A 15,032-nucleotide genomic window follows, 5' to 3' on the forward strand; every position below is an offset into this window, starting at 1 on the left:
AAAGTTTAGCAATCCTCTTAGGTAAACCTAATTCCTCTAGGCAGGGTTGAACTACATAGGATCCTACCTCTTCTTAAGACTCAGCTGAAACTGGTGTTACCGTCTCCTACACTGACCCAGGCTTCCTCGAAGGATGGCGCTAGAGCAAACTGCACACGCTTTATCCCCGAGGGTTATCGCTACGTACCTGCACAGGTGGAAACAGAATTTCCTGCTTCTTTCTGTACAAAGTCTATCTCTCTAAGTCAGGCCCTCAATCAAACTCTTGTTTACCTGAAAAGCAGTTTTCCTCCAGCAGTTCTATAACGAAGCTGGGCCACCTAGCTCTTATCCCATAGACTTCCACTGACAGGACCTCTCACAGCATAACCTGGAAGGGTTTTTTTAACAAGTGTAATTCGAAAGGAAATCCCAAATGCTATAAGCCAACCTTCACTTCCACCTCCATCACCTCCAAAACAGCAACTCTCAACTAGGAGTTGACCAGTGGCACCTAAGAGGTTCGACAGCCCCTCTCCCCATCTTTGCCCAACAGCCCATGGCCCCCGAGAAGCCTCCAAGGAGTCGGCCCTTTTAGCTACGAACCCTCTGGGCTCCGCCGTCTGCCAAGTATCTAAGCTCCTTCTCCTGACCTCCAAAGCTACCCCCTCCTTCTTTTGTCCCCAGCCCGCGGCTCAGTTTGGCCGTCGCCTCTCTTCCCTCGACCCAACCCAGGGCTCTATCCCTGCTGTCCGTCCCTTCTCTCTGGGGAGTCCCGAGAGACACCTGGGCTCCCACCGCTTACCCGTGAAGCGGCCGCTGCCTTCCCCGTGGCCCCTCCGGCGCTGTAGGATGAAGTAGCAGCTGCTCTTCTGGGTGACCCAGAGCTTCAGGGCGTTCTTCAGCAGCACTTCCTCCGGCTTCAGCCACATCTTCCGCGCCTCCCGCAGCGGCCGCAGCAGCCGCTGCTGCCGTCCCCTCTGTCCCGTCGGGGCTGCAGCCTCTGTCCCTTCGCCCCGGAATCCCGCGGCTCCTTACGGCTCCGCCCCCAGCCCGCCTGCCAGAGGCCCCGCGGGTCACATCGTCCCCCACCGGGCCTGGCCCTGGCCCGCCCCCTTCAGCTCTCACTCCCACCCCTTTCGTCCGATCTGCTGCAGCCGGCTCGGGGAGAAGGGGGAGTGCGGGTGCGCTCCGGGACTGCAGCCCCGTGTCGGTCCCCACTTAGTAGGGAGAAAGGAGCTCAGTCGGGGCTGAGGATGGGGCTCGGGCTGGAAGCTATGCCTCCCGAGGAGCAGCAGTCTGCTCCCTCAGAGGACCAGGGAAAAAGAAACAGAAAGGGGTGCAACAGAGCCCAAGAAGCAGAGGAACCGGCAGCTGCAGCCTGGAGCCCAGCGCGCTTCCCAGGGCTGCGCTCCCAGCCAGAGCTCCTCCCAGCTGTCGGCTCGGAGGCGTCGCCAGCCAAAGGCAGCTTCTACTGTAGGAGCAGGTTGGGTTTCCGTGTTTCTGCCTCTTCCCCAGCGCACAGTTCCGGAATCGGGAGAGGAAGTCCAGTCCCAGTTCCCTAGTACCTCCGCCTTCTTTCCATTCCTCCCTCCGAGTTTCCAGCTCCTTCACTCCGCGAGGGTGGGTAGGATGCAGACATCAGGAAGACTCTCCACTCAGTCCGTGGACCAGCTAGCCTGAACCAGTTGAATTATTCTTCTACATTCCTAAGCCTTTGGAGGGCATGGATATTGGAGAATTGCGTCCTTCTCTCCCTGTTGCAAGGATTTTCCAACGCGGGGTCTTTGTCTGGGCAAGAAAAAAAATGCTTATCACTAGAAACCCCAACTAAATCCTTATGCAGAAGTTAAGGAACATTCGTGACATTTAGAAAAGATGTAAACCATGGAACTGTTTTCTGATTTTTCTTTGGAGGGGGGGACATTTGGGAAACCTTTTTTCTAGGCTTTCTTCCAATAAGTTACCAGACTAATTTGGGAAAGATAGCTGAAGGAGGAGTTTGGGAGAGGAACAACATAAATAATAACTGGATGGAAATCTTAACAGACAAGCAAAGCCTGTGAAATCTCGGTGGGTGTTAAGTTCCATACAAAATACTGGGGATAATGAGGCCCAACTCTAGACCAGCTGATCTGGAAAATGAAATGCAGCTGGAATTGTGCTAGGAAATCGGAAGTACTTATCAGAATTAATCCAAGTAGTAATAATTCGGAAAATTAATTATCCAGAGATGTTGAAGTAACGTAAGCATTAAAAAAAAAAAAAAAAAGCAAAGGAAAAGAATATCTTTAGATTCCATAAGAAAAAGCAATCGGCTGAACTTAATTCTGAGTCGTAGACTCGTAGTCGTAGACTTAAGTAGGAGGGAGTTCTTATATGCACTACTATGTAATAATAACCACAACAATTCAGTCCAACGTTTTAGGGGTAACCTAAGATGATTGTCAGGTTCTCTTTGTGATATATGTGCTCAATTTGCATAAAAAAGGCTTTGCTGAAATGGCTCTGATGATCAAAAAAAGATAAGATATGATTTTTTGGGAAAAGCATCCTTTTCTCATCTACCTAGTAACAGAAAAAGGATCATCAGAGCTGAGGTGTAGGTTACACTAACTGAATATGTTGACATCATCAATGTCATCATATCATGTCATTCATATGTGTGAATATAATACTAGATGACGTAAGTGCCAAGAACTAGGCAAGACAGAAAGTTTAAAAGAAGACAGGGTCTCTGCTATTAAGAAGCTGCATTCTAATTGGGGAAAGATAATACTACAAAAAAGGAATATTGTATCATAAGTAAATTCAAAAATAACAAAACAGAGTATATAAAAGCAACAATCTTCCTCAGACATTTCCCCCCTTCCATTTTTCTGTTAACCTTCCCCATCCATCATTGCTGGACCACTTTGAAAGAAAGCCCTCAAAACAAAATTTAAAAAACCCTCTGAAGATGAGTAAATGTATCACTTTGTGGGTTAGTCTTTATCTAAAACTAAGAAGCATAAGATAAAAGAATATTATCCTCCCAAACCAGTATAATCAAGACTTATTGTGTTCAGTCATTTTTTCAGTCATGTCCGACTTTTTCTGAGCCCATTTGGGGTTTTCTTAGCAAAACTACTGGGACAATTTGCCATTTCCTATTCCAGCTCATTTTACAGATGAAGAAATGGAGGCAAACAAGGTGAAGTAATTTATCTAGAATCATAACTAGTAAGTGTCTGAGGCTGGATTTGAACTGTAGAATCAAAGTCTGAGTGTTCCTGATTCCAGACCAAGCAATCTATTCACTAAAACATTTAAGTGATACCCATGTATAAAACTCCAGCCTATTTATTGAAAGAAAAGGAATCAACCACTAGTTTTAAAATTCTGAGATTGTGGAGATGTTGATAATGGAGCAGAAACATTATGAATTTGGAGATGTGATTAAGATATTTAAGGATTTTATTCTCTGTAGTAGTACCTAATAAAATATTTCCATATGTTAAGCCAACATATTTTGATCATCAATATTATTTTGTAGACATGCATCATACTCCTTTCCATAAGAATATAAGCAGGGACTGCTATGTTTTTGTTGTTGTGTTCCCAGGACCTGCAAAACCTGACATATAGATATAGTTTCTGAGTGGGATTTTACATCAGGTAAAGAGAAAACTTCTCCAAAACATATGTTGTGCCACTGGCAGTCCCAAGACAAAGAATTTCACTGAGCAGAAATGAAAGAAAAAATATCTATTAAACCCTTTACTGTATGGCAACAAACTACAGCCTTCTTTCACCATATCTTTCTTTCATATTCTTTTTGTTTCAACCTGTCTGGAGCAGCAGCTTTTACCTGATCATGACTTGCCTTCTTTTGACTCCAAATATTTAGGCAGCACATTCCATATATCTGTAACACCATCTCTCTTACATCTCCAGGTCAGATGATTTCATCTTCTTTAAGACTCAGCTCAAATGATACCTCTTTTTTTTTTAAATTACTTTCAATAGCTTTTTATTTACAAGTTATATGCATGGGTAATTTTACAGTATTGACAATTGCCAAACCTTTTGTTCCAATTTTTCCCCTCCTTTCCCTTACTCCCTCCCCTAGATGGCAGGATGACCAATACATGTTAAATATATTAAAGTATAAATTAAATACAAAATAAGTACACATGACCAAACCATTATTTTGCTGTACAAAAAGAATCGGACTCTGAAATATTGTACAATTAGCCTGTGAAGGAAATCCAAAATGTAGTCAGGCAAAAATATAGGGATTGGGAATTCAATGTACTGGTTCTTAGTCATCTCCCAGAGTTCTTTTGCTGGGTGTAGCTGGTTCAGTTCATTACTGCTCCATTGGAACTGATTTGGTTCATTTCATTGCTGAAGATGGCCAGGTCCATCAGAATTGATATCATATAGTATTGTTGTTGAAGTATATAATAATCTCCTGGCCCTGCTCATTTCACTCAGCATAAGTTCGTGTAAATTTCTCCAGACTGTAAGCCTTTCTGAAATCATCCTGTTGGTCATTTCTTACCGAACAATAGTATTCCATAATATTCATATACCACAATTTATTAAACAATTAATCAGCTATTCTCCAATTGATGGGCATCTACTCAGTTTCCAGTTTCTGGCCATTACAAAGAGGGCTGCCACAAACATTCTTGCAATACAGATCCCTTTCCCTTCTTTAAGATCTCTTTGGGATACAAGCCCAATAGTAACACTGCTGGATCAAAGAGTATGCGCAGTTTTATAACTTTTTGAGCATAGATCCAAATTGCTCTCCAAAATAGTTGGATGTATTCACATTTCCACCAACAACGTATCAGTGTTCCTGTTTTCCCACATCCCCTCCAACATTCCACATTATCTTTCCCTGTCATTCTAGCCAATCTGACAGGTCTGTAGTGGTATCTCAGAGTTGTCTTAATTTGTATTTCTCTGATTAATAATGACTTCGAGCATCTTTTCATATGGCTAGAAATAGTTTCAATTTCTTCATCTGAGAATTGTCTGTTCATATCCTTTGACCATCAAATGATACCTCTTAAATACAGTCTTCCCTGATTTTTTTTTTCTATCCATCCTCCCTACCTCAAATGAAAGGTATCACTCCTCACGTTTCTTAAAGCACTCTGTATAGATTTTCCCTCTGGCTTTATAATCATTTTTTTTGTTGTTGAGGGCTAATATACCTCAAAAATCTGTATATTTTATTACCAAGTTTTGTTATCATCTTTTCCTATAGAAGAAAAAAGGATGTATCTGGGAGTGCTACTCTTATCCTGGTAGTTTCTACTTTTCCCAACAGGTATAAATGCTAAGTACAAGGTTCTCTATGATTCTCAGTGAGCCTTTTATCATTTATCCCCTGTTCTACCTCTCTCTAAGATAGCATGAACTTATTGTACAGGAGAATATGGATTTATATATAAATAAGAAACGGCTCACTATCCCTGTCCTAGTGGCAAACTCTGCCTCCTTCTTAAACTTTTATTTCAATGAAATCTATTGATGTGATTTTGGCATATTGGAATCAATTCCCACAGAAACAGACATATATGCTTGAAACTTTTACTTATATTTGTAAGTAATGGAGAAGGAAAAAATGCTATATTATTTTTTAAAAAGGCATAAAAACTGTATTTATTATTATTTCTTGGTCTTTAGAGGCCCTTAACCTAGGATCCAATAACTAATTTTTTTCATATTCTGATAAATGTATCTCAATATAACTGGTTTCCTTTTTAATAATAATAAAAATTATAATAACATTTGCATTTTCAGCTGTGTCTGACTCTTTTTGACCCTTTTTTAGGGGTTTTCTTGGCAAATGTACTTGACTGGTTTGAACTCATTTTTCAGATAAAAAAACTGGGTTAAGTGACTTATTCAGGGTCACACAACTAATAAGTGTCTAAGTCCAAGTTTGAACTCAGATCTTCCTGACTTCAGATCTGGTATTCTATCTACTTCAATATCTAGCTGTCCCAAACATTTATATAACTAATGTTTAATATATATTAGGAACTGTGCTAAACAATTTACAATCATTGCCTCATTTAATCTTCATAACAAGTCTGGGAAGTAAATGTTTTTATTACCCCCTATTTTACAGATGAGGAAACTGAGACAAACAAAGCTTAAGTGAGTTGCCCAGGGTCACAAAAATAGAAGATACATGTGTATTAAATGCAAGATTTCAACTCAGGTCTTCTTGTCCAACTTTCTATCCACTGTTTCAGTGGTATCAAACTCCAATAAAAATGAGAGTACCAAATTAGATATAAATATCCCCCCGATTGCACACTGACTTAATTTTTTAAAGTAATATTGTTTATGTTTTATGTTTTTATTTTGTTATATGTTTTTCAATTGCATTTTCATCTGGTTTGGGCTACACTCATGATTGCCAGCCTGACTAAAAATATTGCTATATGCTATGCTACCAAAAATAACATCAAATAAAAAAAATCTATGAAGTTGCTTATGAGGCTACCATTTTCCTAACCCTGGGAGCATCTCATTTCTCCAAGGCATCAAATAATAGATTTAAAACTGGAAGACACCTATGAAGTTGAGTCTAATTTGTAATTGACAAATTAGGAAACTGTGACTTCCTCAAAAAAAGATTAAATAATGATCAAAATCATGCCATGGTATTTGAATGCAGCCCTTCCTGACTCCAGATCTGGCACTCTAGCCACTCTACCATGTTGCTTAACAATTCTAAGGATTATTCTGAACTCAAATTTTCTAGGAAATATACAGTGTGATTCCATCCTTGAATAGGAGTGTAAACAACACAATTTCCAAAAGACATTTGATTTCAAATGCAACTGGGCAGATGAGAGAGAAAAGCAGAATCACTGGAGGCACACCCTTAATTCAGGAAGAGAATGGTACTTGGGATCCAGTGCATCCTGGAATATATGAGTGATTTTTTCTTTCCCCAGACTCAGCTATCTGTGATCAATGTAGAGTTCTGTCCAGCCCTGTAGTTAGCCTGTCACAGAAGAGTGAAAAAAATAGTAAGAAGTCAACAATCAGGCGCTACCACGCAGGTATTCTTAACCTTGATTCTGACATTCCCTGGATGCAGCTGACTCATTTCCTTTGATTGATTAATTATCTGTTCTCTCTATCCCAGCCTGCTTTGCCCACCAAAGGAGAGAGGAGGTGGTAGACTAAAATGTCTTACATGTAAATATATCTTTCTAATTACATTGTAACTTCCTTGAAGTCATAAAGTTTATCATTTTTCATCTTTATAACCTCCCTCATTAGACTTTTATATCAAAAATGCTTCATAAGTGGATTTTGAATGTAAATGCTCAAATGGATCACATCAATTTAGATGTTCCATTCAATGATGTAGCTCACAGTCTATCTACTACTAAGGTTTTTGAAGTCAAGTAGTATTTATTAGGTGCCTACTTACGTACCAGGCACTGTTCTAAGCTCTGGGGATACAAAGAAAGTCAAAACAAAAACCAAAACGAAACAGTCCCTGGTTTCAAGAAGCTCACATTCTAATAAAGGAGACAGCATACATATATCCATACAACAATAAATATAAATAAATAACATACAAATATACATGCAAAAATAAATATAAAGAATGTTTGGAACAGCTAGATGAATTCAGTGGATAGAAAATATATATATGAATGAGAGTAAGGAATAAAAAGATTGGAAATCTAGGAAATAATCAGATTATGAAAAACTTTAAAAGCCCACCAACCTTTTATATTTTATTTTTGAGGCAATAGCGAGCTACTGGGTTTTATTGAATGGAGGGAAAAGTGGCATGAGCAGATCTACATATTAAGAAAATAAGTTTGGCAGTTAGTTGGAAGATACATTAGGTTAGGGGACAACTTGGTCAGTAAGACCAAACAATGGGCTATTGAAATAGTCCAGGTTTGAAAGTGAAGAATTTTGCCCCTTTCCCAAAGTGGTGACAGTGTCAGAGAAAGAAAGGATACATAGTAGAGATACTATGAAAGTAAAAATGATGGAATTTAATAAGTCACTAAATGTAGAAGAGAAGGGTAAGAGAAAGGAGTTGAGGATTTCAACTAGGTGACTTGGTGACTAGGAAGATAGTGCTATCCTCTATAGTAATAGGAAAATTAGGAAGAGAAAGGAATTTGGAGGGAAAGAAAATGAGTTCAATTTCAGACAGGTTGAGTTTAAGATATTATGGGATACACAGTTTGAGATGTCTATTAGGCAATTAATTGGAGATATGACTTTGTCCATGTTCTCCTAGAGTTTAATATTGGTGTGAGGAAGGGAGTGTCCTACCCAAACTACTAAAGATCTTCCTCATGTTCTCCTGACATTTTAAGAATTCTAGAGGGGAATGTTGCTTTGTTAGATAAAGGTATTCAGGAAAGTAAGGAAAACACTGAAAGAGACAATTGAAGAAAATTAACTATACAAAGTCCCTGGAAAATAGTTGTAAAATTATTGTAAAATTACATGTCAAGCATAAATAGAAGTCAAATACTCAAATAAAACTCTAAATGACAAACTAGCAAAATAAGGGGTATTATAGAGAAAAAGGATATCTCCCAAAACAAATGGAAAGATTGCCTACATGGAACTTTTTTTTTCAATAAAAGGAAATTCCATAAGGAAAGTTCATATAGTTTCATGGATTGGGCAAATACAAGAAAGAAATTAGGTGGACAAAAACAAATTCCAGAAATACCTTCCTTATAAGAAACCAAAACCAAATAACAAGATTCCTTAATTTTTTAAAATCAAAAAAGCTTAACCAGACAATAGGGAGGAGAGAGAAAAGAGAGTAGGTCATCAAGGATGATAAAATAGCAAAAACAAAATTAATTTGCTGATCTGAGAAAAATGTTTTAAAAAATTCTTTATGCATCAATCATATTGTTTTTTAGAGGAAAAATGGTAGGAAAAAGTAAGAGGTACTAGATGAAATTGTAGTAAATATCAATGAGAATATCAATTAGAAAGATGACCTAAATCATTGTCATTATCAAATAAGATTTTAGATCTAAGAATTCCAAATAAACCCAAGAGCCTAAGATTATATAAACTAATGCAGAGCAAAATAAACAGAATTAGAAAAAAATGTACCCAACTATAATAATATAAATTTTAAAATCACAACAAGGAAGTTTAACTTTGAGTAATTGAAAAATCCTATTGTGATCACAAAGAAGAGAAAATGAAACATAGTTCTCTCCTTATTGTCTATGTGATACTGGACAAAATCATTGAACCTTCCCAAGCTTCAGATTCTTCAGTCATAAAATTAAAGTATTGGATTATATGATTTCTCATCCCTTCCAACTCTACAAATTTCTCAGCATATGGGTTGGCAAGGGAGATTTATTTTGAGGGCAAAAAGTTGCATATGTTGTCAGATATAATTGCTAATACAATGTATCAGTGATACAAATATATAACCAATAACTATTAGACTACAAATTAGTGGGCAAAGAATATGAGTTTTCAAAAAAATAAATGCAAATAATCAGGAATCATATATGAAAAAGTGCTCTGATTCATTAATAGTAACAGAACTGTAAATTAAAATAATCCTGAGTTTCATCTAACATCCTACAAACTGGCAAGGTTAACAAATAGATATAGTTAATATTGGGGTTCTGAGAAGGCATACATTAATATGTTGCTTGTAGAGTTATGAACTGGTTATCTGCTCTGAGAAACAATTTGAAATTATTTGGGAAAAGTCACTTCTGAATTTTGTTATCTCCTTTGATCCAGAAATTATCATTATTGGGCATATACCCTCAAGAAGGTCAATTACAAGGAAAAAAGGTGTCACATACAACAAAATATTCATAAGATCACTCTTTGAGATAGCAAAAAACTGGAAATAAATAGAAATTCATTAATTGTGGAATGAATGAACAAGTTAGTATATATGAATTGACATTATAAGAAAGAACATGAACACTTCAAAAAAAATCTGAAAACTGATATTAATTAGTGCAGAGTGAAGATAACAGTAATAGGAAAACAATATGCACAATGATTTACAAAGCAAATGAAAACACTAAAAGTAATCAAACTCTGGTTAGTTGTAATGTTAAATCATATTTCTAGAGAGAGATAAGAGACATCTCTTCTCAGTAGAGAGATGAGAGACTATAGGTCAGAGGTATTTTATTTGTTGTCAGACACCATTGCTGTCTTGATTGGTTTTTAATAACTGATTTTCTATGTTACAGGGGAATATTTTAGGGGGAACAGGAGGTGGGGAGGAAGATATGGTACAATGGAAAAAGGCTAGTTTAAAACATAAACAGCATTAATGACACTTTTTTAAATTTAGAAAACAATCCTTTCAGTTGAAAACCTTATGAGCGAGAGGAAAATTGAGAGTGGCTAAGCAAGAACCAGTTTTTTTTTTTTTTTTTTTTGAGAGACAGAATAACTCTTGTCTAATCTCAGTTCTGTTACTAGCTAGTTACAACCCCAAGTAAATTACAGTTTCTAAGTGTAACTTTGCTCACTTGTAAAACAGGAAGAATGCCTACCTCACAAAGTTGTTATGCAGTTCAAGTGAGGAAAATGTATTTAAAATGTTCTGATAATTGAAAATTCTTGTATAAAATAAAAGCAATTGCAAAGTCATAAAAATTCACCTAATTTTTTTTCCCATAGGACTACCAGACTGGTCAATCAATTAGCCAACAGACATTTATCACCAGATCTTGCATTAAGCACTAGAAATTCAAGGAAAGGCGAAAATTGTTCCTATTTTCAAAGAACTTACATTCTTTTTTTATTATTATAGCTTTTTATTTACAAGATATATGCATGGATAATTTTTCAGTGTTGACTCTTGCAAAAGCTTTTGTTCCAACTTTTCCCCTAAATATGTCAAAGTATATGTTAAATACAATATATGTATATCCATACAGTTATTTTGCTGCACAAGAAAAACTGGACTTAGAAATAAGGTAAAAATAACTTGAGAAAGAAATCAAAAATGCAAGTGGACAAAAACAAAGGGAATGGAATTGCTATGTTGTGGTTCATACTCATTTCCCATAGTTCTTTTGCTGGGTATAGCTGGTTCTCTTCATTATTGAACAAATAAAACTGATTTGGTTCATCTCATTGTTGAAGACAGCCATATTCATCAAATTGATCATTGTATAATCTTATTGTTGAAGTTTATAATGATCTCCTGGTCCTGCTCAATTTACTCAGCATCATTCATGTAAGTCTCTCCAGGCCTTTCTGAAATCATCTTGCTGGTCATTTCTTACAGAACAATAGTATTCCATAACATTCATATACCACAACTTATTCAGCTATTCTCCAATTGATGGGCATCTATTCAATTTCCAGTTTCTAATCATTACAAAAAGGGCCACCACAAACATTTTTGTACATACAAGTCCCTTTTCCTTCTTTAAGATCTCTTTGAGATATAAGCACAGCAGTAATACTGCTGGATCAAAGGGTATGCACAGTTTGCTAACTTTTTGAGCATAATTCCAAATTGCTCTCCAGAATGGTTGGATTCGTTCACAATTCCACCAAAAATGCATCAGTTGTCCCAGTTTTCCCACATCCTCTCCAACATTCATAATTACCTTTTCCTGTTATCTTAGCCAATCTGACAGGTATGTAGTGGTATCTCAAAATTGTCTTAATTTGCATTTCTCTGATTAATAATGATTTGGAGCATCTTTTAATACGGCTAGAAATACTTCCTATTTCTTCATCCAAAAATTGTCTGAAAGAACTTACATTCTAATGGGGTTTCAAAGTATATTTTTATATAAGGAAGCCATTTGACAAAGGCTTTTTTTTAAAGAGAGTGACCAAATTATCTAATTCATGAATTCCAGGATGGTCCTTTTATGAACCTAGAAAATGTGTGCTTAGTATATACAAAGTCATACAGTAATATATGGCTTTTTTATTATCCTTTGTCCAAATGAAGGGGAAGAGAAGAAGGAAAAAGCATTTATGTAGTGCCTACTGTGTACCAATATTGTACTAAACACAAGATAGATGCTATTATTAGCTCCATCCTATAGTTGAGGAAACTGAGGAAAAAAAAGTTAAGTTACATTGGCCAAGCTGACTCAACTACTAAGTGGTTGAGGGTGTGTTTGAACTTAGGTCTTCCTGACTGTAGGCTCAGCAACAATCCATTGAGCCCATCTAGCTGTTGTTCTATCCCTAATTCCTCAATTCCCAATTCTGACTTGTCCAGAACAAATAGATAATCTAATGACATTATAAAAAAGAGTAAGGAAAAAATTACCTCTCATATCTGTGAATAGGAGAAGAATTTATGACCAAATAAGAAATATAGGAGATTACACAAGATAGAATGAACAATTTTGATTACATATGTAAAGTATATAGTTGAATTTAAGAAGTGAAATAGAACTACAGGCACATCTCTCACCACACTTCTCTAGCTCAGCCTTTCTGTTGCCTAACTCAGAGAATTAGGGATAGTATATATTAGAGGAGAATGGGAAGAATAGTTAATTTTGTGTAATATTGTGATAATTTTGTTGGGGGAGGAGGTGGTGGATGTCAGTGCAGTAGGGTCCATTTGGGTTTTCTTTCTCTGATGCTCCCAAAGATACTGTTACCTCTATTAAAGATCTAGTTGGTGTTGGGTACTATCACTACTGTGATTCAGGCTCCAAACTGTGTAGTGTACTTCCCAAGTCATTAAGCATTCATTAAGTACTTACAATGTGTTAGGCATTCTATAAAGTACTAGAGCTACAAAAAAGGAGGAAAAGATTGTCCCTCCATTCCAGGAGTTCACAATTTAATGTGATGGAATATTATTAAGCTATAAATAATTTATGAAAAGGGTGATTTCAGAGGAATTGGAAGATTTATAGGAATTAAAGGAGAATGAAATAAGAACCAGGAGAACAATCTATACGGCAGCAACATTGAAAAACCAACTTTAAAGACTTAAGAACCCTGATCAATGCATAAACCAACCACAATTCCAGAGGAACAATTATGAAGTTCTCCACCTTCTGCCAGAGATGTGATAGACTACTTAAGATGAAGAATAAGAAATATTTTTAAACACAACTAATACAGTCACTAATTTTTCTTGACAGTGAATCTTTCATACAAGGTCTTTTTTTTTTTTTTCCTAATGGGAGTGATAGGAAGTGAGGGATAGGGACGAGATATCGTTGACTGCTGTTGTTTTTTTTTTTTTTTTAGACAATCAAAAACAAATATTTTGTCAAATACTTACCATGTGCAAAGCAATACTATGCATTGCTAAGCACTGAAGGTATAGATAGAGAAAGACAAAAACAGTTCCTACATTAAAGTAGCTCACATTCCAAGGATGGAGATAACATGCAAATACTCTCTGCAAACATTTAAAGTTGTAAGGATTAGGTTTATATTTTTCCTTTATATATGTTTAATATTGAATTTAAAAAATGATATATTTTTTTTCCTTCTAATGTAAACACAGGAACATATTCTTTCAGTTACTTAATTACTTTTTAAGATAGTCCTGTTCCCTGTTCCTGTGCTTTTCTCCTTAACCCTGATCCCTTTCTTTCCTTTGTTACCCCCTTTTTTTTCGAGATTTTGTTGATCATTTTTCCTCTCTTGCTTTTCTTTGGTTATATAATTCTTCCCACCCTTTTCCCCATCTCAGTCAAGCATATTTCCATTTTCTTCTCCTTCAGTTAGTCCTGTTCATTAGATTTTAAATTCATCTTTGTGTCTCCTTTCAAAAAAGAATTTCTCTTACTCTCTTCATTATTCATCCTCTATTTCTGTCTATTCTAGACCCTTATTCTCTGATTGAAGCTACATATAGTAATTTAGTCTCTCTCTATTTTTTGCATTCTTCATGTAATCAATTCTTTCAAATGGCTATTCTAGGTTATCTATTCTAGACTCTCCCCTCTAGGCAGTTTCTGCCATTACTTTGAAAAGTTTGCCCTACAGTTTCCTATTTTCTATTGTGTCTCACCTCCAGAAAAATGCCAATTATTGAAAATAAAGGAAGTGCCCCATGGTAGTGCCCCTCTGCCACCATGTCCTTGATTATGCAACACATCACTAACGAATTCTCTTTCCCTCACATGTTTTCTCCTGTTTGCCTCAAAATCTCCTCCTTGAGTCCATACTCTTCCACTTCTCTATGAGTCAGTTAACCCCAGGAACCGCAGAAACTTCCCTCCTCTTGAAGTAAGAAGAGCAAACTTGCAAGCCCCAAATCTCCCAGACCAGATCCATAGCAAGGTTTTCATCTCCCTTCAAGACCATCTTCTTTATGACTATCCATCAGTGCAAACCCCTTCTACTACCAAAACTCCTTTTCTCTCCCTCATCCACTTCCCTAAAGGTTCTTCTTTCTTTTAGAATATAAAGGTCACTATCCCTACATTGCTAGCCCTTAACTTGATGTGAGCACATCACACATTCCCTTCTACCTATTTCCATTTACTTTCATACATCCTATCATATGGTAATACAGTCTCACAAAGAATAATGATTTCCTTATAGGCAGGGTATCATCAGATTCTACCTGTAATTTCCCAGTTACTGTTACTTCCACCAAACTCCTCCTGTATAGTTACAAAGAGGTTTCTTATTGGTTTCTCTTGCAGTTGTTGTTCTTGGCTGCTACATTTATTCATTCTTGTGTTTTTGTTGTTTGGAATGATGTTCTGGAAGCAATCTTTTAAGGTCTTTTCTTTCTAAGAATGTTTTGAATGTTTTGAAAGTTTCTTTATTGTTCATCTTAATGTCCATCTTTTTGAATTTGTGGTTAAGCTCAGATTGGATTTATCTACCTGGGCTGCATCCTAAAATCCATTGCTACCATTCCTGTCTACTTTTTCTAGTGGGTGCAGGATAATCTTGCATTATTTGAATTTCCTTCTCTTTGTGTTTGAAAACATCTCTCCTGATAATTTCTAGAAATTGTTTCTGAACTTATTAAATTTAATTATTATGTGACTTGGAGTTCATATCCTGGGTTTTTTTTTTCTGGAGGT

The 15,032-nt window shown here is 36.7% G+C and overlaps 1 protein-coding gene across 2 annotated transcripts in view; it reads right to left on the reverse strand.

Annotated features, from left to right (window-relative positions):
- The window catches only part of TBC1D8 (TBC1 domain family member 8), a 126,045-nt gene extending 125,000 nt beyond the window's left edge, over positions 1-1,045 (reverse strand). For both annotated transcript variants that reach the window (XM_051984741.1, XM_051984740.1), the window contains exon 1: positions 785-1,045. In XM_051984741.1, coding sequence (XP_051840701.1) covers positions 785-911 — 127 coding nt within the window. In that variant the 5' untranslated portion in view covers positions 912-1,045. The remainder of the gene's footprint in view (positions 1-784) is intronic.
- Between the last annotated feature and the right edge of the window lie 13,987 nt (positions 1,046-15,032).

The sequence above is a fragment of the Antechinus flavipes genome, chromosome 3 (genome assembly GCF_016432865.1).
Source record: "Antechinus flavipes isolate AdamAnt ecotype Samford, QLD, Australia chromosome 3, AdamAnt_v2, whole genome shotgun sequence".
Lineage (NCBI taxonomy): Eukaryota > Metazoa > Chordata > Mammalia > Dasyuromorphia > Dasyuridae > Antechinus > Antechinus flavipes.